Below are 22996 nucleotides of genomic sequence, written 5' to 3'. Positions count from 1 at the left end.
CAATACCCAAAGCAAACCACACAACCTGAGGAGGAAACCACAGCCATTGCTACTCCAAATACTAAGCACCAAGGGTTCAATCTGCCAGCTTTACAAGTTCTGTGGCACTCCTGTAGTAAGAATCAAAATTGCACCACTGGGAACCACCTGTTACCACTGCCACCCCCCAAAGGCTGGACACCTGTATGACCTGCAACAACAGAAATTGAAGTCCTACTTGTCCCCACCCTGCCTCTTCTCTGTCCTTTTTTCTCTCCAGACAAGCTTCATAGGCCTCTCCAATTCACATAGTCTGATGGTTCAGACAAGTCTCAACTTTACAGCTTAAATCCAGGTACCCAATAAGATGTTAGCTCATCTCTTTCGGTTTGTTCTGGATTATCTTTCTCAGTTCTATTTCCAAAGTTTCTAGGGACTTTTGTTCTCATCAGCCTGGCTTTGGTCAGATGCCGGGCCCTGAACCTGGAACTAGGCATCTGTTTGTTGACTCACTACTTTGGTTAATAAGGGTTCATAACATGGTGGCTTCCATGATAGACATATGACTGAAAGGCACTTCCCACCAGAAGCCGAGAAAGGACAGAGGTTCAAGGAGGGAGGAGTCAGCAATCCAAAATGTCAAAGAGAGGTCCAGTAGTTTATACAAAAGGGACCACTGGACTTAAGAACAAGGTCGTTGATTATCTTGGCAAAAAGTAGTTCCAGTGGGCAGTGGACAGTGAAGATGTGGTATGTGGTGGACATCAGATTTTAGAGATTTTAAAAGTAAGAAGTTGAGGAAACAAAGATGACTTCAAGAGGATTGACTAGAAATTAGGAGGAAAGAGAATCGAAACAAAAGCATGTGGAATCAGAGAAAGTTTTTTTTTTAATTTCTAAACATTTCTTACATGTTTCTTACACAGGCATGTTTAAATAGCGGTGGGAAGGAGTGAGGAGAAAGGATATAATTGACAGCTATTTTTATTATTACTGTCCATCTCCCCTGGGCTGTGCAGATCCAGGCAGACAGGGACAGGGACTAACCCCTAAGGCCCTGGCAGAAGGTGTGAGGCACTTTAGCTTTTCCTACATCACATTGAAAAGTAGGGCAGAGAGAAGAGGTACCTGGCTTCAGGACTAAGTGACCCAGGTTGGGGCCCTAGGATTACACTATGGTCTGTGCCCAGAGAGGCCTTGTGTGGAAAACAAAGGGTCCCAAGGCTGGAGCCAGTCCTTGGGAAGTGGGGGCAGGGTGGACACAAAGCAGTTACACTCTTGGACAAGCAAACTTGCCCTATGCTCTGATTTCTCCATCTCAAAACCGACCAGTCGTTGCCCCATACCCACCTACTCACTCATCATCCCTGCCAACTATCACCTGCTTTCTCAGCACCACATCCCCACCTCCCATCACTCCTCAGTCACTGCCCCCATCTTCTGCTCTCACCATTCCTGAATCTGGCTCACCAAGGTCATGTTCACCTTCTTGTCACATCCAATGAATACTTTTTTGTCCTTTGTCGATTTCTTGACGGCACTCAGGCTGTAGAAGCCTTTTGAAATTCCATCTTCCCTTGTCTTTCACAAAGCCGCTCTCTCTGGGAATGTTTTTTCCTCCTCCTAAAGCAACAGCTACTGTTCGTTAAGCACCTAGACCCTGTCAGTGCTCTACATCGTTATAGATATCCCTCACCTGAACGCAAGACAGGTCCATGCAACAGGTGAAGGAACACAGGCTCAAGGCAATCTTGGGGTTTTCCTAAGGCCCCGCAGCAGCAGTGATAGAGTCTGGATTAAAATCCAGATTTGCTGCAGGCCCTCAACTCCGGCATGCTGTCTTCCTTATCTCTCTGGCCCCTCCTCAGCTGCTTTGGTGGGCTCTGCTCTCTGCGCCCACCCTCTTAGGTGAGCTCTTCCTCTGCACATGGCTTCAGTGTTCATTTTTGTGCTGATAGTACATTGACACCAATCCAGACCTCACTCCCAGGTCCCAGACTCGTATTTGTTGCTGCTGCAGTGGCTACTGTTATTAAAAACTAAGATTTATGCAGTGTTTACAACATGGCAGGCACTGTGCTAATTTCTTGATGTATATCAGTTCATTGAATCTTTACAATGACCCTATGAGGCAGGTGCTATTTTCCTATTTTCCACTTAAGGAAACTGATCCTTAGAGACATTAATCACCTTGTCCAAGGTCAACAGGAACCCAGGTTTGTCTGACCCCAGAGTTTGTTCTCTTAACTACTGACTAGACGCCTTCTATCAAGAGGTCTCACTAGTGCCTTACACTTGACAGGTCTACATCTGAGCTTGTTTGCCCCTTGCTGAGTGACCTTGACAAGTGATTGAATATCTGAGCCATGGTTATTTAAACTTCCCCAAAGCCTGTCCTCCTCCTGTGCTAACTAGTTCAATAAACAGTCCTACCATCTTCCAGTCAACAGAGTTCATACAAGGCTTTTCCCTCTCCCTTTTCTCCCCACTCCATGTTCATTAAGACTTGGTGACTGGGTGCTCTAAAAACCCTTGGCCCTGAGATACTCATTCCGACAGACAGGGAGGCCCAGCCATCTGCCTGAGACAGGAAAGGGAAGACTACAACTGGATCAAAACTCAGTCTATATCTCAATAAATTATCCCAGCCCGCCAGCTCCTGCCTCAGGCAATGACATCCCTTGGGGGCAAAAATCAAAAGGTATCCTTCTCTGCATATACATACACACTAAGACGTGTACATACAACCTGCAAAGCAGAGACACACATATATACAAGCAAGAACACATGTATATAGAAACAACAGCCTACCTGCAGACAGGCATGCACATGAAAATAGACATCCATACAGAGACACACCTGACACTCATTACACACATACCACATATCCAGGAAAATACATATGAAGAGGTTCACAGGTCGGTCTCCATAACACGTGCACAGGTGCATGCAAAGGTAAACCTACTGACAAACTCACACAACAGGTGTCAAAAAAATGTGTTTTGGACCATTGACTGAGGAGAGAAGTCAGAGATAAAGGCACAGATGAGTTTTCTAGAGATTGGACAAATGTATGTGGCAGACAAACTGATGGGAGAGACAGCCAGGTGGCAATAGGGAAGGGAGAGATCCTGACATGAAGGAAAGAGAGTAATGGTTATTTATATGGTACGAATTTCCCAACTGGCCCTCATTTATTCATCTGTTCATTTAATAGTTACCCAGCTGGGTCCTCTGCTAAGCTAGGTAGGTAGATGGGGCTGGGCTGCCCCTTCCTCACATATACCCAGCTGATGAGGGAGAGAGATCTATCCATGAGCAACTGTAACACAGTGATGAGTGTAGTGATGGGGGATGATATTCCACCTCTGAGCAGCAGGGGAAGGTAGGTGGTGTCAGGAAAACCCAAATCAAATACTGAACAAGTAGAAGCTGGGGGGATGAAAGAGATGGCTGAGGAGGTCAACTTGGGCCAGGGGAACAGCACATAGGAAGGTTGTAAACATTAGTTTCCTTTTGCTGTTTTCACAAATTACCATAAACTTAGTGACCTCAAACAACACAGATATATTCTTTTACAGTCTGAAGGCCAGAGGTCTGAAATCAGTTTCGCTGGACCAAAGTCAAGGTCTGGGAAGGGCTGGTTCCTTTTGGAGGCTCTGAGGGTAGAATCAATTCCCTTGCCTTTGCAGCTTTGAGAAGCTGCCTATATTCCTTGGCTTGTTGACCTTTCCTCCATCTTCCAGTCTCTGCTTCTGTTATCCTATCACCTTCTCCTCTGATTCCTCTACCTTATTTTCTATTAGGATGGTCATGATTACATCAGGACCACCTGATGATCCAGTATAATCTTCCCATCTCAAGAGCCTTAACTTAATCACAGCTGCAGAATCCCTTTGCCATATAAATTAACATTCAGAGGTTCTAGGAATTACGATATGGACACATCTGGGGGCCATTATTCAGTCTATCACTAGGAAGGTGGCATATTTTCTCACAATCTTTAAACATCCTCTAATGTAGATCTTGTTATTCCCAGATTGAAGATGAGGAATCCGAGGCTCACAGATGTTAAGTGATTTGTTATAAACCAAAAGAGATGGATGGATGGATGATCTTTTTAAAAAAATAGACTGAAAAAAGATACATGCTTATTATTTTTAAATTATCTATAAGCCATAAAAAGAATACAAAGAAAAATGCACAAATTACTCAATATCTCACCAGCCAGAAATGATCATTATTAACATTTGGTAGTCATAAAGCACTGAGAAAGAGAAGTGTGTAGAATGAGAATCAGGCAGGTGGAAAAATTATATAAGAATAAGACATACTGTACAAGCTATTTTTTTAACCAAAAGCACAAAGTATACTTTTACTGGAATTTAATAGAGGGAAAAGAAACTTAAATGAAAATGAAGGAATAATTGAACTTCAGCTAAATATTTCTTCACCTCAGAAATACTCATTCCTAAAAGACTCCTTTCAAATTAAGAAAAATGATTTTGATTAAGAGATTAGAGTAGGATTTTTGGCATTATGTTTCAGTCTTATATGCTATTAGTTGCTCTGAACTATGAAAAAAAATGTGATTAGTACTTCTACCTCCTTTTCACCCCCTCTCAACTTCAGATTATGTTGCCAATGTTTTCAGTTTATCAAGGTTTATAATATTTACATCCTGTTCTGCAACTAAAATCCCCAGTTTAATCTAAACCTAAATGGAATTAATGTTTACCACCAGTCCTTCTACCATGAATTTCCCTTCGTCAACTCATTTTTATTCATCTCTTAGCAGACTGGATTTTGTCACTGAGTCATGTTTTCCAGAAGGGCTCACGAGTTCTATATCCCCAAATAAGTGACTGAGATCAACCACTTTTTTGGTTATGTTTTGGGGTGACACTCTTTTACCCTCAAAACTTTGTAGATACTGTTCTGTGGTCTTGTTTCATTGAATATCACCCTGGAGAAATCTGAGATCTGAATTTTTCCCCTGTGTATGACTTGCTTTTTCTGCCTAGGTTTCAAAGGTATTCTTGTTTTATTCCCAAAGTTTGATAACCAAATCAGTCTGTCTTAATGTCAAATATTCTGTATCAATTTTTCTTGTATAGTATGTACTTCCAATCTGAATATTTAGTTCCTCCTTCACTTCAGAGAAAGCTTTTCTGTATTTCATACCTTAATGTCTTTTTCTGTTCTGTTTTTGGAACTTCTACTTTTAGGTCCCCAACAATTATGCTTATAGTAGCTTGTCTTTGTCATGTCTATTAACTTCACTCTAATTGCTCTAATATCTTTATCTTTGCCATGACATTTATTCTCACTATCTCAAGCCTTTCCTACACATGATTTTCATTTTCAGCAACACCTACTCTGTTTTGCTGTCACTAGTTTATTTAGTACATCTATAAAGGTATTGTTTTGGCCCTTTATTATTTTTCTTTAGTTCTGTAATCTCCCTTTTCATCTCATTCGGTTGGCTTATCATCTTGTCTCTGAGGTCTATTGATTGCATACAATTGTTAGGGTCTGTAACAGGAAGAACTTTCCAGGAACTGCTTTTATTCCTTTGGTTGTGTTTTCTTCTAGATTGGGGTCTTCATCTATTTTTTTGCATTCTGTCTTCCTTGTTCCTTTTGCCTCCGTTGCTCCCTTCTTTCCTTCCTTCCTCCCCACTTTCCCTCTTTCCTTCCTGCCTATATTGGGGCTGTGGCTTGTATACCTTCAGGCCGTGCCATTTCCTTTCCTTTTACAACTATCTACCATGGCTCCCATTTAGCACATCCTTGCTCTGCAGTGGAGGTCCTTAAACCTCTTCCCATCTTGTCTGGACCAAGGAGTTGGCTACTGCTTTCAAACCCACCCACCCCATTTCTGTAGCCTACAGGTGGCTTGGCTGGGGCTGCCTGCTGACCTTGATGGGGTCGGAGTGCTGTCTGAAGTCCTGTTAGAGATCTTGTTTCAGCTGGAGTGTGGTGCACATGCGTTCTGTAGGCTTTGGCTTGGCTCCCAAACCTTAACCCCACATGCTTGAAGATGCCATGGCAGCACATCTTGCCTCTCCTTAGGGACTTCTACTTATAAAGGGTTTTATTCCCCAGACTTGTCCTAAGACTACCTGCTCACTCAACAGTCCATTTCCTACAAGTTGCAGGATCTGAGTGAGAATTTTTGATATTTTGTTGACTCACTTTTACTTGATGCTACATTTGGGCAGGTGATTAGGAGACATACCACTTACCCACTGCACCACAATCTTCTGTTACTTTCCTTGGCTGTCACATTTTAAAGTTTATAAAACAAATTTCCTTGTTTGGTTGGACTTGAGTTTGTAGCAGTATTTTTGTTTTTGTTATTTTTGGCTTTTGTTCATTTTGTTAGCGGGGTGTAGGAAAGGGGTAGGATTCTGTGACGACTTCACTTTTCCGTCCTCATCCAGAGATCCCAGCCTTGCCATGTACATACCTCTTCCCTCAATTCATACCCACCACCTCTGGGCAAGACCCTTGCAGTCCCCAGCCCCCAGCTAGGGTGAGTCGCTGGGGTAAGACAGGGGCCTGCCCATAGGAGGCCTCAGAACATAGTGGGTGTTCAGTCCATGGTAACGAAAATGAGCAGGTAGGGTTTCATGGAAGCAGCCTCAGAGAAACTTCAAAGGCTTCACAGGAGGACATCCAGGCTGAGCACAGCATGAACCAAGATGTGGAAGTAGGAGAGCTGGGAACAGTGATTGGGGAATGGGGAGGGGGTGTCCAGCTGAAGGGAACAGAGAGAAGCTGGAGCGGACGGCATGCAGGGCCTCAGCCTGAGGGCTCCTGCACCTGTGTGTGACCAAAGCACTTAGCTCTCATGTCTGGACTCGCGGGGAATACTACTATAGTGAGCAGGGGCAGGCACAGGTAGGGAGCCTGGTTCCTGTCACTCCTCATCTCAGACCTTTCCAGACCTTCTCTGACTGCCCCACTCCCACCACCTCCCTTTTCTGGTGCTGCAAGATGCTCTTGCTCTCTCCCCTATAGCCACTGGTAAGGCCTCGGCCAAGGCCACACTAGGCTCTCTTTGTCCTGGGCGACACACTCACACACCAGATGTGCCCCTGGTCAGCTAATCACACAAAAACATAACTGCACAGCTATACACGGTCACCACAAACTCTCACAATGACACGGTAACACACTGTGCTCAAAGCCCCAAACTGCATGGCTCCCTCTGGAGCCTTTACCTCTGATTCTCCTGAGGGCTTGCCCTGCCCCCTGGTGGCCAGTCCCCAAGCCACTGCCCTTCTGGATGGTGTCAGACCAGCCCCGCTCGGATCCACAGATGGGTTAGCAAGGCCTGCTCAGGTATGGTGACCAACTGCTCCAGTTTGCCTAGGACTGAGGGGTTTCTCAGGATTTGATATACTCAGTGCTAAAACTGGGAAAGTTCCAAGCAGATGAGGACTAGTTGGTGAGCCTATTCTGAAACCCATGTTCCTGCAGAATAGTCTTTCTACCCCATCAGATTGGCCCTTCCTAACAAGATCTCTTCACAGCCTGTCCCAGACCAGCGTCCCCTTGACTAATCCAGTCATTCAGGCCCTCTCAAACCCACTCACCTTCAGATTAGCCTTCCCCATCAAAGTAGCCCTGTCAGACGAGGTCTCCTCCAGCCTGACCCTCTGCCCTCCTCTGAGAGGGAAGGATGTGAAGATGACATCCCAATCCTTCCGGCCTCCAGGGCCTTGGCCCTGCATCCCTGCACAGGTGCCACCATCTGAGGGTCATATCTCTATCTGGCAAGGTCCAGTAGCTCTGGGCTGTGGGCACAGTGAACGTATGGGCCTCAAGGCATAAAGACACACAGGTGCAGGGCACAGAGCTGGGGTTTGTGCAAGCATTCTGTTCTCTGTATGTGAGAATGAACTTTCTCAGAGACCCAGCCTAGGGGATTAGGCTCTGGGAAATTCTTAGGGCCAGAGACTGCTCGAGGGATTCCTGCCTAGTGTCCTGACCACCTCCCTTTCTTCTGGCTGGCTGCTGGAAAGCAGACAAGGGATGTGTATGCTGACAGCCGCCTGCCCAGGAGCAGGAAGAAGGGCAGGCAGGTGGCCGAGAGGGGGCAGCAGAAGCCAGGACAGCCCCAGCTCAGGCCAGAGAGCCACAGGCTGGGGGCTAGACCAGAGCAGGAAGACACAGAGGGAAGCAAAGACAGAAGGAGTCAGGGAAGAGGAGCAGAGACACAGAGATGGACATGGAGATACATGCAGACAGAGACAGAAACAGAGACCCAGGGACTCTGAGATGGGGACAGACAAACAGAGACAGACAGGAAGGCAGAAAAAGGGAAGACTGAGAGAGAGACAAGGAGGAGGGACAGAGAGGCAAACAGAGATGGAGACAGAGAAAGAGATGGCTAGAGAGACAGGGCAGCTAAGACAGTGGACAGAGTGACAGAGATAAGCTAAAGACAGAAACATTAGGATAGAGACCAGGACAAAGACATGTTCAGAGACAGGAATGAAACAGAGACAGTAATAGAGATGGGAATGGGTTCAGCAAGGAGATGATGGGGGCAGAGTTGAGAGAGCATTATAGGAATGGGGCATAGAAGAGGGTCCACATTTCCAGGGCAACTTGCTTAGGGAAGCAAAGAGAACTAGTGAGCTAAAAGGCTGGGCTGCTGTGCACATCAGGCCTGGGATCCAAACCTCCCCCAATGGTGGTTTAATTCTCTGGGTTCTGATTTAGCTCCAAGAGATCTTTATACTTATCTCCAGCTCCCCAGAACTACCATGGGAAATAGATGTGGAGGGACAGCTCTCAGAGGTAGCCATGGACAGCAGCCAAGACTCTCCAAGGCAAGCAGCCTCTGTGAGGTTGAGGACCAGGACCCCCAAGAAGGGATGACCACCCCAGGCCCAAGCCCGTCAGAGGCAATGACACTGCCCCTTCAGCCGCTTTGCAGCTTGGTCCTCCCCAGACCCAACAGAACTGCTTTCCCATGTTGCTAATGGAGGCCAGATTGCTGATGCCCAAGTCCTGGGTGGGTGGAATGTGGGTCAGCGCTGACCAAGGCTTTCAAGGCAGAAAGGCAGCACAGGCTAACTTCAGTCCCCTTACCACAGGCACAGGGAAGTGGGAGGCTGAGACCCATCCCAGCAATAGTGTCCTTGGCAAGACTTGGTGACTCCCTCCTCTCTCCACCCCTGCTGGACCTGGAGTGCAGGTTCGGAACTGAGCCACATCTCACAGGGACCAAACAGATAGAGCCAGGGGCCCAGGGTACAGTGGCAGGTCCACAGCCACTTCTCTGGATGTCCACCCTGGAAGCCTCTTCCTGCAAATGAGGCGACTGTTTGACTGGAAAAGACATGGGCCTCTCTACCCTGACATGAGGTCTTTTTGCTTTCCATGGTGTCTCCCTCCTGGAAGAGAGCCAGCCACCTTCACTCAGCCCCAACCCTAGCCTCAGGTCCTGTCCAGGCCTGAGCCATTGGTGTTTAAGACACTGTGGATCCCTTGTACCAGGGCGTTCCAGCAAGGAACATCCATTTTCTGACCCTGGCTGGAGGGAGTATGACAGTGGGATGACTAGTGGCCCAGTGGAGGTGCAGTGCTCAGTACGTGCCGTGTGCCTGGGTGTGTAAAAGCTCAGTACCTGCCACATACCTGGGTGTGTAAGAGCTCAGTACCTGCCGTGTACCAGCATGTTCATGGCTTTGGCTCCACTTCTCTCTTCTTGTTCCAGCCACCCAGAGCAAGGCCATGCCTGGCTCTACAGGTTGGGTCTCTGGTCTAACTAACCCTTTCCTCCTTCCCCCAGGCCAGAGGTAGCTGCCAGCCTGGCCTGAGCCGCAGACATCCTCAGCTAAGGAGCTACAGTAAGGCAGCTTCTACAAGAGAACTAGACTTGAGCAGGCTTGGGGCAGCCAGGGGCCCCTCCTCTGAGGAGAAATCAAAGGGGCCCTGGATTCCTAGTCTATGGACTAGAAGGGTGTGGGGGGACCAGACTGGGAACCTGCAAAACCAAAGCCAGCTCCTCCCTCGCTCACACCAAGTCCCATATGTAACCTAACCTTGGGGTATTCATAGTGCACATTTCCAGTCCTGAAGCACAGGTCCATCCCTAGTCACATTCCAGTGGCCTCCTTCAGGCCCAGGACTCTGCACTCTGAGCCCTGTGGCCTGGCTGAGCCCCAGACCTGACCTGCCAGGACCCCTAGACTGTCTCCTGGATGGCAGGGATGACAACCCCTACCCCCAGGCTGAAGCCTGACCTCCTCGCCTTCTTGCATCTCTGCACTGTGGATAAAGCCTGGGCCCTCATGGGAGGCAGCTCTGGAGATAACCACAGACAGGCCTGTGCCCTGCCAGGACTCAGCAGCCTCTAAGACTGACTGGATACCCCCATGTGGAACCTGCCTCATTAGGACCCCTGATTCCCCACAACTCTGCCTCTGGCCTCCAGGGAGCCCTGTGCCTCCACCCCACCCCAAAGAAGCAGAAAGCTCCATCCCCACACACATTTGTCTGAGAGCTGAACTGCTTCTCCCCACCAAATGGAGAAAGTTGTCTCTCTCCAACTATAATTTCTTCCCTCCTCTAGGCCTGGAATGGGAGGGATCCTTGGAAAAAGGATACCCTCCCAAAGTGGGTCTGTTCAAGGACTAATGAAATGGTGATGTTTAATGAGAACCCCCACCCCCCACCCTTGTATATACATCTATAAAAAATTCAAATACAGCAAGTTACCATTGAGTCAGACTAGAAGGGACTGACAGGGCATTAAATACTGTGGAGCAGAGAAGGGAGAGGGGAGGGTCATACAAAACAGGGGCAGAGTTGGGGGACTGAAAAGTGTGGATGCTGGGGGGAGGGGAATGGCTGGGCCCCCCCAGCGTCAGGAGCTTATAATCTGATGGTGGCAACAGAGACCCTGGGACAGACAGGAGGCTGGAACAGGAGGAGAAATTACAGATGTGAGGAGCTCCCCTCAGGCCCCCAGGGGCTCCTGGGAGTCGCTGGCATTGGAGGGTCCAGCCCGAGGGGACAATGTGGAAGTGGGGGGTCTTTGGTGGGTGGGTTAGCTGCAGGGTCCTCCACCCAAGGGAGGGAGGAGGGCCGGTATGGTGTGGCGGGGCTAGGGGGCAGCAGGCCCGGGCCCGCCGGGATCTCTACAAATTGTGTCTGAAGAGAATGCAGAAGGTCCTCCTGCCCGTGTGCAAAATAGAAACCAGGCTCTGCGGGCTCAGCTCCGGCCTCCTGCTCCTTTGCAGGTGTGCTGGCATGTCCTCACTGATGCTGGGCTCTGGGGAGACAAGGCAGGGTGCTGTGAGGAATGAGGGTGGAGTGGGGGTCTCCTCAGGCTCCCCTGTGCTGCCCAGCCTCACTCAGCTCACCAGATCAGGAGACTGCTGGCGGTGGTGGCAGCGGCAGCCAGGGCCACAATGACAGGGACACTGATAAATAAGAGTGCCGAGGGTCCTCCACCGCTGCCCAGCTCCCCAGGGTCACAGATCTTCGTGGTGGGCGGGGGCGCCAGTGAGCTGGTAGTGCTGGTCGTGGTCTCTGGGGAACACAGGAAACTCAGGGCTGGGGTCCCATCCAGATCTGGGGGTTCCTGGGGCATGCTTTTCCTGCTTCCTGCATCAGACTGGAGCTGCCGCCCCCATCAGACAACCCGTCTTCTCTCTCAAACATGCCCTGCCTCACCCATCAGGCAGATCCTGCTTTCTTAAGGCTCACAGATGACTCCCCACCCAATGGCCCCTACCAAAAAATGTAGAGACAGCAAGGACCGGAAACAGCAGAGCCCAGATGGGCAGACAGGAATGAGGTAGCCACACAGTGTGGAGACCCTCGGGGCAGTGGCTCCAAGTCCAGGGAGCAGGACAGCCAGGCTACAGCTCAGGCCCACTGAGAGAACAGAGGGTGGGGGCGGGCTCACCAGGGGCCTGGGCTTCAGTGGTGAGGTGTCGTGGCTCCTCAGTCCAGGGCGTGGCATGAGCAGCCACACTCCAGTCACTCCACGTCCCGATCTCATTGTCTTTGGCCGCCACCTGGATGATATATTCCTTCCCAGCGTAGGCATCCGTGATGGTGTGTGCTGTGCCATCAGACAGCTCCACCTGCAGCCAGACCACCGGGTAGGGGAGACCCTCAGGGGTCAGGAGGGTGAGACACCCCCAGAGGAAGTGAGAACATTTCCATGGAAAGAAGAGTGAAGGCCCCTTGCGGGGGAATTCGTACTCCCCTGGGGGAGGGAGGGGAATCTTGAGAATATTCATGAGGAAAAGTAAAGACATCTCAGGGAGGAGACACCCCCCAACCCCCATCCCTGCCCAGGGAGAGAAGATGTTCTTAAAGGAGAGCAAGGAAATCTTTAAGGAGCCTGGAAGCAGGCCCAGGGGAGCAGGAGGGCTTTCTTTAGTGTCCGTCTGCTGTCAGGGCAGCTCTATCACAACTCCCCACCCCAACCCCCACCTCAGTGCTGACCTCAGTCCCAGCCTGGAGATGGTGAGAGTGACAAGTGAGGAAGGGCACGGTGTTGTGCTGCCCTCTCCCATCAAGAAGCAATTAAGAGAGAAGGTTACAAATACAGACATGTTGCCTGGCTGCCTGAGTCCAAATTTAGCTCTAACCCTTACTAGCTAGGTGACCAATTACTTAACTTGCACATGCCTTGCTGCCCTCCTCTGTAAAATGGCTTAACAGTGTGTCACGCAGGGTTGTAATGAATTCACAGGCTCATGGTAAGTACCCAAAAGACTGTAGCCAGCTCTGTCATCATGGGTTCCAGATCAGGACCTGGTTTCCCACATGCCTAGTGTATCCACCAGCCTGGCCCCAGCAGGGGTTATTACCCTGCCTGAGGTGGGAAGGGGTAGGGGCAGCTCCCAGAGAGGCAGGACAGCGGCCCAGCTGCTCCATTTCCTCCTGGAGGGATAGCCACCCAACCCCCACCCCGGCAGCCCTATACAGTTGGTCTCCCCCATTCTCCGGCTGGCCTGCTTGTCCGGCACCCCTCCCAGGCTCAGGCTGGGCTCTGGTTCATCTCAGCGGCACCCGCCGCCTCATTAAGTCGCCTCGTAAACAGGGGCAGCGGGCAGGGGCGGAGGAGGGGGCTGCTCTGGGCCACGTCTGGCTTCAGGGCTTTTTTGGTCCCTGTTCCAATCTTCCCCCAGAAAGGCAGGGTCCAGGACACCTGACCTGGCAGGCTGTGAGGACATGCACACGTGTGTATGTGTATTCATCTGTGTGCAGCCAGGTCTGAGTAGAGTGGGAAGCCCCTCCAATTCCTGTCCTCCAAGTCTGGCCCTGAGGCAGGAGGCATTGGTAAAGGTCAGGAGCAGGGTGAAAGCCATTTTGGGCTGAGACCTGGGCTCAGTCAGGGCCCAGTTCCTCCTCTGGTTCCTAGCCCCCTTTTGATGTGCAAAGACCTCCTCTGGTGAGAAGCCCCAGCTTTTTCAGCTCCTTCTTGCCTGGTTCAGCCCTCAGGACCCTCCTTTGATTCTCTCCCTGAACCTCCACATCTGTCTTTCTCCAAAGGGAGAGCTGCAGGGGAGAGCAAATTACCACCTTCTTGATGGGCTTATGGTGGGCACCATACCTCTAGGAATGTGACCCATGAACCTGATGCTCTCCTGGAAGACACATCACCTAGGTGTAGGCTGTTCTCGCTAGGCTGTCACTGAACTCTTAAATCACCCCCTTAAGAGAATGGCTCCTCAGTTGGCAGGAATTCCCTAGCCCCTGGCATCTGCTTCACCTGGAGTCCATCAGGTTAGATGCTGTAGAAGTCAGGCCTTCTGGCCTCCCTGCTGAGTGCAGGCCACAGCGGAAGATGCAGGGAGCTTAGGCTGGGTTGCAGCACTTGCCTCCTCTGTCCATGCTGCGACAGCACCTGCCAGACCTCACGGTGCCCACACTTGTGCAATTGCTGGCCTGTATATCTAATTTCCTCCTGAAAAATTCAGGTGACGTTTTTCTTTGCTCTCCCCTCTTCACCCCCTCCCAAACTACACATGCCTCTCTCCAAGATTAAGGATGGGGAAGAGTAGATTCTGTTCAGAACAAAACTCAGGTTCAAAAGAGCCATAAATCTAGCCAACCTCAATGCCAGTGAGACATAGAACAGGGCTAGCACATGTCACAGGCCACACATGTTTTTGCCATGGAGCCTGCATATCCTGCTTTGCCCACATCAGTGTGGGGGTCAGTTCTGCTCATGGTGCAGGCCAGTGCATGGTCTTAGCATGTTAGTCACATGAATGTATGGAGCATGGTTCCTGCTGGGGACCACATGTGTGCGTGCCTGTTCCCGTGTGTGTGGTGGGCACTGTGCCAGGTCCACTGCAAGGCGTGTGCTCTGCAGTGCGCAGGGCTGCTGCCTGTAGCTCGTTAGCAGGGGAGGGGGGCTTGTGAAACTAGACCCTGGTTATTAGCAATGCATTAGGCGCAGGCAGCTGGCCAGGCGGGAGGGACTCCGGACTCTGTCGGGGAACATGTGAGCATGTGAGCAGCCTTTGTGGGGGCCAGGCCTGCAACCCCAACAGGCACCCTGGAGTCAAATTACTCACTTTAAAGGCCAGCCAGGGTGGGGACATGAAGAGATGTGGCTGAGGCCTGGTGGATGCAATGGAGCTACAGACTGATCCCCAAGCTGACCAGCCAGCCAGGGTTGCCCCATGGAGGACCTTTCCAGCCCCAGTCCTAGCCCATAGACGTCAGGGGCCATATAGAGTGCCCACAACCTTATGGGCCCATGGCTGTCAAGGAGAGAGAGCCTCAAATTTGCCCCAAACTCCTGGCTGCTCTCCCAAGCTCTCTTTTGTAACTAGAACAACATCCTAGACTACAGCCTGACCCCATACTGCCCTTTGTCTGCTGTTTGGTTCCCAGCCTAGGCCACCTGTACTCTCAAGCTGACCCCTAAGCTACATCTGACTGTGGAGCCCTGATACTAAGTCATGGCCTGAATTCACACACTGGACCAACTGAGCCCATCTCTGAGTCCTTGAGGAAAGGACTGTACTGCCCCCTGGGTCCAGCACAGGCCCAGAGCCTAGGACAGAGTATAAGAGGTGGATTCCTGGTCAAGACTGAGAGCCAGAGGTAAGAAAAGGGAAATACTGCCTGTCCTGTCTGCCATCTCCATTCCAGCGTTTCTCTCCACTGCCCTGGGAGCCACAAAGGTGTATTCCTATTGCACTAGTGGGGGTCACCAGGAACCCCTAAGGTAGGCCTTAGATCAGGATCAGGCCCTCAGCCCCATCCATCCTCCCATACTCCCTGGTCCTTACCCATCTGGAGAGCCTGACTGCCCTCAGGCCTCAGACTGGAACAGCTACCACAAGGGTATGGGCATCTCCCATGCTGTGTTGCTCAGATTCGGGCATTTGGGATCTGGGCAAGGCAGGGCACTCACATGCTGCCACTGGTCCAGGATGAGGGGTCGATAGCGCAGGAAGAACTTGAGAGGAAAGGACTCAGGGTCAGGCCAGGTTGAAGGGGTCTGCCATGTCACCTCTAGCCGGCGAGGGTTGCTGGGCACTGGCCGGGCTACCACGTTTTCTGGAGGGTCAGGCTTCACTGTTCAGAAGACACAACTTCATTACCACACTAATGTCTGGGAACAGCTCCCCCTGGTCAGTCCCAGCCACCATGTCCGCCATCTGACATCACCAGCCATTGTCACCATCATCAAGGTTGTCATCCTCTTCTCTGTTGTCAGTTCTGGCAACCACCATTAATAACCATCTCATTACTGCCACCTTTCACATTCCTGTCATCACCAATGACTAGAACTCATGATACTGACATCCCAAATTTCATCCCATTGTCCCAACCTCATCCTTATCATGGCCAGCATCCCAATTACTAAGCCTATACAAGAGCTCCACCATTATCACCATCACCCCATCATCATCTGGATCATCCCCTCATGCACCAGCATCATACACTCCCCACAAGCCTGGCTTTCACCTCAACTTTTCCAGCTCCAAACTGAGACAAAGCTTCCCTTGGAAGAGTCTGAGTTTCAAGCTGCTCTGTGGGTCAAGGTTAAAAGACAGGCACAGGTACTGAAGATCTGGTTTGGAGGTAGGCTGAGGATCTAATGGGATCATCTAAGAGCTCAGCTCATGGAGAAACAGTCTGGCCAGGGACACAGACAAGGGGCTGGGGGGCAGGCAGAGGGTCTGGCTGGGATGAGGTAAGAGCAGGCAAGGGGTCTGGCCAGGATGGGGCAGAGGCAGGCAGAGGGTCTGGCTAGGATAGGGGTTGGGGCGGGGGGGCAGTATCTGTCCCAGTCCTGTCTCCTGTTCTGACACCTCATTCATCACAGGCCGTAAGGAAGCCATTAGAGAGAGAGAGAGAGAGAGAGAGAGAGAGAGAGAGAGAGTGTGTGTGTGTGTGTGTGTGTGTGTGTGTGTGTGTGTGTGTGTAGGGGGGTAGAGGGGTGGAGCCTGCAGCTGTGCAAGGGTCTGGCCCAGCCTGCCCCCCTCCCCTTCCTGCATGATCTGGGAGCTAGAGAGATGATGGGAAGGGCTGCTGGAGAGGTCTGTTGGACCCTGCAGGAAAAGAACACTCACTCAAATGTTCACAGGTGTTTATCTACACACACACACAAATATACGTATGCCATGCACACATGTACACATATACATACATGCCACATATACCTATGCCTACGCGTGAACATCCTCACCAATGCTCATATACACCTCTGGCACACATCCACTCACTCCCACTGGAATATGCAGCAGGAGGCACCCCCACCTCCAAACATACCAATGGTGAACTCGTCAAAGGTGATAGCTGTGGCGTTGTGGCCCAGGGCATTGCTGACACTTATTGAGACCTTGTACTTGATGGTGGAGAACAGGTGCATGTAGCGGATGTGGCAGCGGTTCTTGAGGGCTGGGTCCTTCTCACAGACCATAATTTTGGAGCCGTGCCTGGGGAGGGGTGAGGCCCAGGCACCGTTATCAACATGAGGGTCTGGTGGGATAGAGGTTGGGGGAAGGTTAAACCCAAGGCTGGGCTAGGGTCTGAACTGAGGGCACAGTGGGGAGCTGGGGAGAGGTCAGAAGTCAAGGTTGGAACCATTCTCGGGTGCGTGTACTCACAGCACGGTCACGTTGAAGGTGTTGGGGATGTACGTGGGGGTGGGCAGATGCCAGGTGCAGTAGAAGCCTTTGGGGTAGGTGTTGGAGCGGCAGCTGAGCACAGGCTCCCGTGGCGGCACTGAGAGTGAGGACAGCATGATCAGGCATTCTTAGAGCCCCCAGTCCCCTGCACTACTGTGGAGACAGGTGGGCCCCAGAACCCCAGCTCTCCCCCTTCAACCCATCAGCAATGCCAGAGGTTGGTGGAGGGGTGTGTGTGGGGGCTGTCAGCAAGGGTCTGAGGCTTCCCAGGCCACAGAGAGCCAGATGTTTAATTAAAGAAAAACAAGGGCTGTATGGAGAGGGAGCCCCCCCCACCTGCTCAATGGAGGCAGGAACTGTTGGGAGCAGGGGACTGCGGGCCTCAGCTCATCAATCACAGGATGGAGGTTATGTCTGAGGGAATCGGCCCAAGCCCCACATCTCCTGCCACACTGTGTCCATTCCCAGAGGAACACTATGCAGCAGAGGAGGGAGTCTTGACTGGATGCTCTGGCTGCTGCAGTGGTCAGGGTGCACTCCCTGGGGAAGAGACATCCCAGGCCTGTCCTCGGTATGAGAAGCCCGAGGACAGGCCTGGTGGCTCCCCAGGGACATCAGCACTGGGTGCTGTTCACATGTGTCTGTGTGTGTAGGTGTTTGTGTGCTCGGGTATGCATGTTATGTGTCTGCATATGACATAAATGAGGATATACATGTATGACGGAATGTGGATACATATGTAGGAGCATCTATGTGCATGACTCTGAGATCGCCTGTCCACATATTACTGCATGTATGCACATGCCCATCAAGAGGAAGCTGTTCCTTTAGTGTGCACCTCTCCCCAACCTCAGTCCCCAGCTTCTCCAACACAGACCCTTTTAAAAAGTCTTTACATAGTAGCTGCCTTCACCCTGGAATGGGGAGATCCAGAGAGGTATGGGGATCTGCCTGGAGTCACACAGCAAACCAGAGCTGGGGCTAAGCCCCAGGATGGGGATACCCACCCACTTGACCACACACACATTGGTGAAGTCCTTTCTTCTGTCTAACCACACTCTTTTTGCTGCTGTGAGCATGTAGCCCAGCTGTCCCACCCTCAGGCATTGGGTAAGGCGTGAGGACAGCCGGCTCAGGTTCCTGGAAGGAGGCAACTTCTGTGATCTGACCCAAGCAAGGAATGTGGCTCCAGGGACACTGACACCTCCCTACTGTGCTCCCCCTCCCCCAACCTCCTGCCTGACAGGTGGACAGGAAATGGGAGGGGGGCAGCTCAATAAGCCAGGGACAGTGAAGGGGAGTGTGTCTATGCTTGCTGAGTGGTCATGGTGACACATGGGGAACTGTGGGCTTTCATCCACAGCGGGCACATGATTGTGACTGTGTGTACATGTCCAGTATGTGTGAAGCATGTGTGTATTGGTGCCAAACCCTCAGGGCCCAATCTGGGCTTCCAGTGGAAGAGATGAGGGGGTCAGAGAGGTATCAAGGAGGCTTGAGTGCAGCATACAGAGGGTGGGCCATGCTGTGGGCAGAGGCGGCTCCATACCCCAGGCCTGCAGAGGAGAGCCACAGCCTGACTGAGCCCCACAAATGGCAGCTGGCATTCTGCCCACTGCTGTCTGCCTCCCCAGGGGAGCCTTCCTGGCCCCATGTCCATCTTGTGTCTGTTCCATGTTCATCCTGGGTGCCTCTCATATCCCTTCCCTATCTGCCCAGGGGCACAGAAGCGTGGGGGTGGGGTGGGGGGTGGCCAAGGACACAGGAAGTGCCTTGTGGGGGCCTGTGGGCCAGGCCAGAGTTGGCAGCCACCCCAGGAGGAAAGGACATTCCGAGGTTGGCTGAGAAGTCTCCGCTCCCCCCTCCTGCCACTACCCCCCCTTGCCCCCAGCTTCAAAGGAGAAGGGTGCTGGGAGCGGTGGCAGACTGAAGCCTGCAGAGTCAGCTTCCAGCCGCCTGGGACTCTTTGGAGGGCAGAATGGGCCACGGCACTGGACTTCACAGGCCCCATCCCCTGAGCAGCCTCCCCAGTGACCACCCTCCCCTGCAGCCCAGCCTCCCTGTCACACCAGTTCCCATCTCTGACTGGGCAGGTCAAGGGGGCCGGGGGGCCAGGCAGGGCTTTGTCTGTCATCTGGCTACTCCTGCCTGGCCCTGGGCCCTGAGTAGGGAAGGGCTTGGGTTTCCTGACAGGGACCAGGTTTCTCAGAGGGAAAAGAAGGAAAGAAAAACAAAGAAAGGAAGAAAAGGAGTGACTTGCTGCAGCTGGAGCCCAGCTGAGGGGCTGGGTGGGCGGAGGTGGGGGTGCTGTGGGGGACCAAGTGTGAGGCTGTGGGACAGTGTGTGATCAGGAGGCCTGTTGTGAACTGCAGTGTGTAGGGGCAGAAGCTGTTTTTAAGACAATGCGAATGGGAGGCTGTGTGTGTAACTGAGAGGCTTGGTGTGTGTGACTGAGACTGGGCAGCTGTGTAAGTGTGCGATTGGCTGTGTGACTGGATGACTGTGTTTGTATGTGACTCAGGGCACGGCTGTTTGATTTCAAGACTGTCTATATAGTGAGGCCATGTGGCTGAGGCACTCTGTGAGAACACGTGTAAATGCACCATTGTGTCTGAAACATGGTAGCTGCAAAATAACATACCTGAGACATTGTATATGAGATGGAACATAAGCCTGAATGTATTTTTCAAACCATGGGTGTGGGAAGGTGCCCAGAATTCCAAGTGTGTCCACACGTATGAGCAAAACACTGAGAGAGCATGTCAGAGGCTGTGTGTGAGCAAAAGCTCATATGCAAATGTGTCACATCACACTCTGGGCATATATAGGCCTGCTCCTGGATGCTCAGGAATCCTGAGTTGCCCCCTGTGGGGGCTCCTGACTTGCCCAAGTGACTGTGTCAGCCTGCAGCAGGGTGTCCCTGGGTCTCATTCAGGGCTGTGTGTGCGTGTGAATGCGTGCATATGCCCCCGCTGGCCCAGAGTTTGTTTGTTTTCCTCCTAATTGGCTTGTTTTTCCATGTCCAGCCCACCAAACCGCATGTTTTTCCTCTCATCTCGCCAGCCTGCCTGGGCTGGAGCCCCCAGCACGCACGAGGCCTGCCCGCCGGCCCAGAGAGGAGGAGGGGCAGGCTGCCCACACGCCTGGCCACGCCAGACCAGACCAGGCAGGGCAGGGTGACCCTCCTAGCTCCAGCCCTTCCCAGCTCCCACCTACACTCCTCCTCCTGCCTGGCATTCAAGGCCTATGCCTGTTCCAATCTTACCTCATGACATCTCTCAAGGATCCCCAACGTCTGAACTCCCAATTGTCTCCCTCCTGCCTCCCACCCATCTTTTCTCCCCAGACATTTTCAACCACAGGCCGCTCTTCACTTCCCAGCCAAACACAGCTGAGGGGGAAGCAGTGCTGAACCAGGAAATTTGCAGTCAAATGCTCTACCACTGAGCTCTACCCCTAGAATCAGGGAGTCTGGAGTTCCCAACCTGACCAGTCAAATACAGATCTTAAAACTGGACAAGGAACTGTCCATTTAAAATTAATCAACCTCTGATTTGTATTACCTTAAATCAGAATGACACTGAATCAGCAGGGTCTATCTAGTAAACAAAAAAGATGCTACTAAAAGGAACCCTGTAATCTTATTTCCTACTGTTGTGAGGTCCTTTCATCATCCTGGGTAGGAGACTCCTTAGAGCTATTTGTGAGTGTCCACCTGAGGGTAGGACAGTGGATCAGGAGAAAGTTCAGGGATCAGCCTGGTTCAGGGAACTTTGAACAGAATATTTTAATCATCAGGTTCCCTTGGAAATAGAGAGATGAAAATCTTCTATGTTTAGGATAAATATTAAATAATTTTTGGTTTGAATGACCCACAGGTCAAGGATAACTTTGTTCTGTTCTCTAAGTGCTAAGGAGAAGGATAATTTGATATTGAGTATTGCCAAACCCAGTCTCTTGTTACTAATATAAAGTGACTGAGACAATCATGATTAATATCCCCTGTTTCTCTGACCAGCTCTTTAGAAGGAAATTAGGCAATAAGAGATAAGTACCTGTTACTAATGCTACAGCCAATTCATGGCCGCTCTCCTCTGACAGGCAGGGCCTAGGGAGTGGTCAGCTCTAGGGGATGTTCTGTGGGTACAGACTACAGACATTACTTCTAATTCCCCTCCAAAATGACCTCTCTAAAAAAGATCAAGTCATCAGGAATGGAGACCCAGGGTCACCAAGGCCCAGCCATCATAGCCAGCCTTGTCCATCCTGAGTACTTCTGGGACTCGAATTGAGAAGACAGATGTGTGGGAGACTTGTGCCAAGTTGGCCTTACCCTTCCGTGGCTCTCAGCCTTTTCCCCCGTGTAAGGGCCCCGACTAGTCGGAATACACCACTCCTGATAGAGCCTTTGGTGGAACAGGGAAGACTCCCTGCACTGGTCCTGCATTTCTCAAAATGGCCAGCAGGGGTCACTCCACCCTTGGTTTGCAACTAAGATGGCTGGTTATGACTGCTGTCTGTTCATTTTAAATGCATAGAAGGCTTTTCTGTGTAGAAAGGAACATCCCCACCAAAACATATTTTCACCTCTCCTCTAGCTCCACTGGTGAGTCAGTGTTTTTGCCTGAGCAATCCTTCAGCCTAACATTTCCCATGGTTGTGTACACCAATCTCCTGACAATGGGGAAAGGGCCTGCTCTCTGGTCCCTCCAGCAACCCCTCACCTTGGTAGCTCCCAGGGAGTAAAGAAACCATCTTCAGACAGTGGGTGCATCACCCAAATGGGATGAGGCCAGAGAAGCTTGAATCTTTGGCTCAAGGAGAAAAGAAATGGAACTTTTCAGATTATTTGTTCTGTCAGCAGGTGCCTCTGGCTGGGATCTGTGCCTGCCCTAGCTGACCGACCCTCAGCAACACTTATAAACTCATCATTCTGACCTCTCCAAACCGTTCTTCTGAACCACACTCACCTGCTCTTCCCTCTACCTTCCTGCCGGCTCCTCCTTATCACTTACTGTTGCTCATTTCTCTCTATTAACTCCTATAGAGTGATGGTCTTCAGGGCTTAACTCCGGGTCCTCATCTCTCCTCATCCCAGGCTCTCCCTTGGCCATCTCATCCCCTCCCACGGCTTTGATGCTAGCAATCCCCCAAATTCCCATCTTCAGCATGGGCTTCTCCTCAAGTCCCAGACACTCAGATCCACTGGTTACCAGTCATCAGCTCCCAGTTGTCCCCCAAGGACCCCAACCCATCTAAAGCAGATGTAAGTGGTGCTAAGATCCCTCACCCACACCCACTGCTCGCTCCTGCAGTTATTTGCCTAAGGGCTTTCTTTGGCCACCCAAGTCTGCATTGCCTGCTAAGGCATCAGGCCAAAAGTGCTGGGGAATTAAAGCCTCCCCACCCCCCTACCCAGGAGATTCCCTCAAGGAAGGACAGGCATGAGTTGGTGTATAAGCAGTCAAGCTCCTGCCCTCCTCAAGCAGGAGAACTCCAAGGTGCATGTTCTGTCTGGGCTCCCAGAGTTCTCCCAATGGGTTAAGCTCCAGTGGCCCAGAGCACTGGCCGGATAACTCCCTCTTTATTGGCTAACTAACTTCCTTTTTCTATCTCTTCCCCATACCCTTTGGGTGCTTCCATTACCTGCTGAATAAATTACTCACATACAGATTCTCATCCTGACATCTGATTCTAGGGAAACCCTAACTAAGACACTGTCCCAATAGAACACACTATCTTCTCCTCCAACCGACCCTTCCACCTTGTTTCTGTTTGAGGGACTGGTACCACCAGCTGTCTTGACTCCTCCCACTTTCTACTCTCCTGCCCTCCCTACCTCTAACCCATCACCAACTCCCGGAGGCCCAACTATCCCCC

At 51.2% G+C, this 22996-nt stretch overlaps 1 protein-coding gene across 4 annotated transcripts in view; it reads right to left on the bottom strand.

Annotated features, from left to right (window-relative positions):
- Positions 1 to 10714: 10714 nt before the first annotated feature.
- The window catches only part of CNTFR (ciliary neurotrophic factor receptor), a 39135-nt gene continuing 26853 nt past the window's right edge, over positions 10715 to 22996 (bottom strand). For all 4 annotated transcript variants that reach the window (XM_073228050.1, XM_017657833.3, XM_017657826.3 and 1 more), the window contains 6 exons: positions 17096 to 17213; positions 16758 to 16924; positions 15394 to 15557; positions 11914 to 12094; positions 11366 to 11534; positions 10715 to 11274 (listed from right to left, as the gene is read on the bottom strand). In XM_073228050.1, the coding sequence (XP_073084151.1) occupies position 11274; positions 11366 to 11534; positions 11914 to 12094; positions 15394 to 15557; positions 16758 to 16924; positions 17096 to 17213 (800 nt within the window). In that variant the 3' untranslated portion in view covers positions 10715 to 11273. The remainder of the gene's footprint in view (positions 11275 to 11365; positions 11535 to 11913; positions 12095 to 15393; positions 15558 to 16757; positions 16925 to 17095; positions 17214 to 22996) is intronic.

Source organism: Manis javanica, chromosome 2, assembly GCF_040802235.1.
Source record: "Manis javanica isolate MJ-LG chromosome 2, MJ_LKY, whole genome shotgun sequence".
Lineage (NCBI taxonomy): Eukaryota > Metazoa > Chordata > Mammalia > Pholidota > Manidae > Manis > Manis javanica.
The sequence above is the reverse complement of the archived record's forward strand: the minus strand, read 5'-3'. Positions and strand labels throughout refer to the sequence as shown.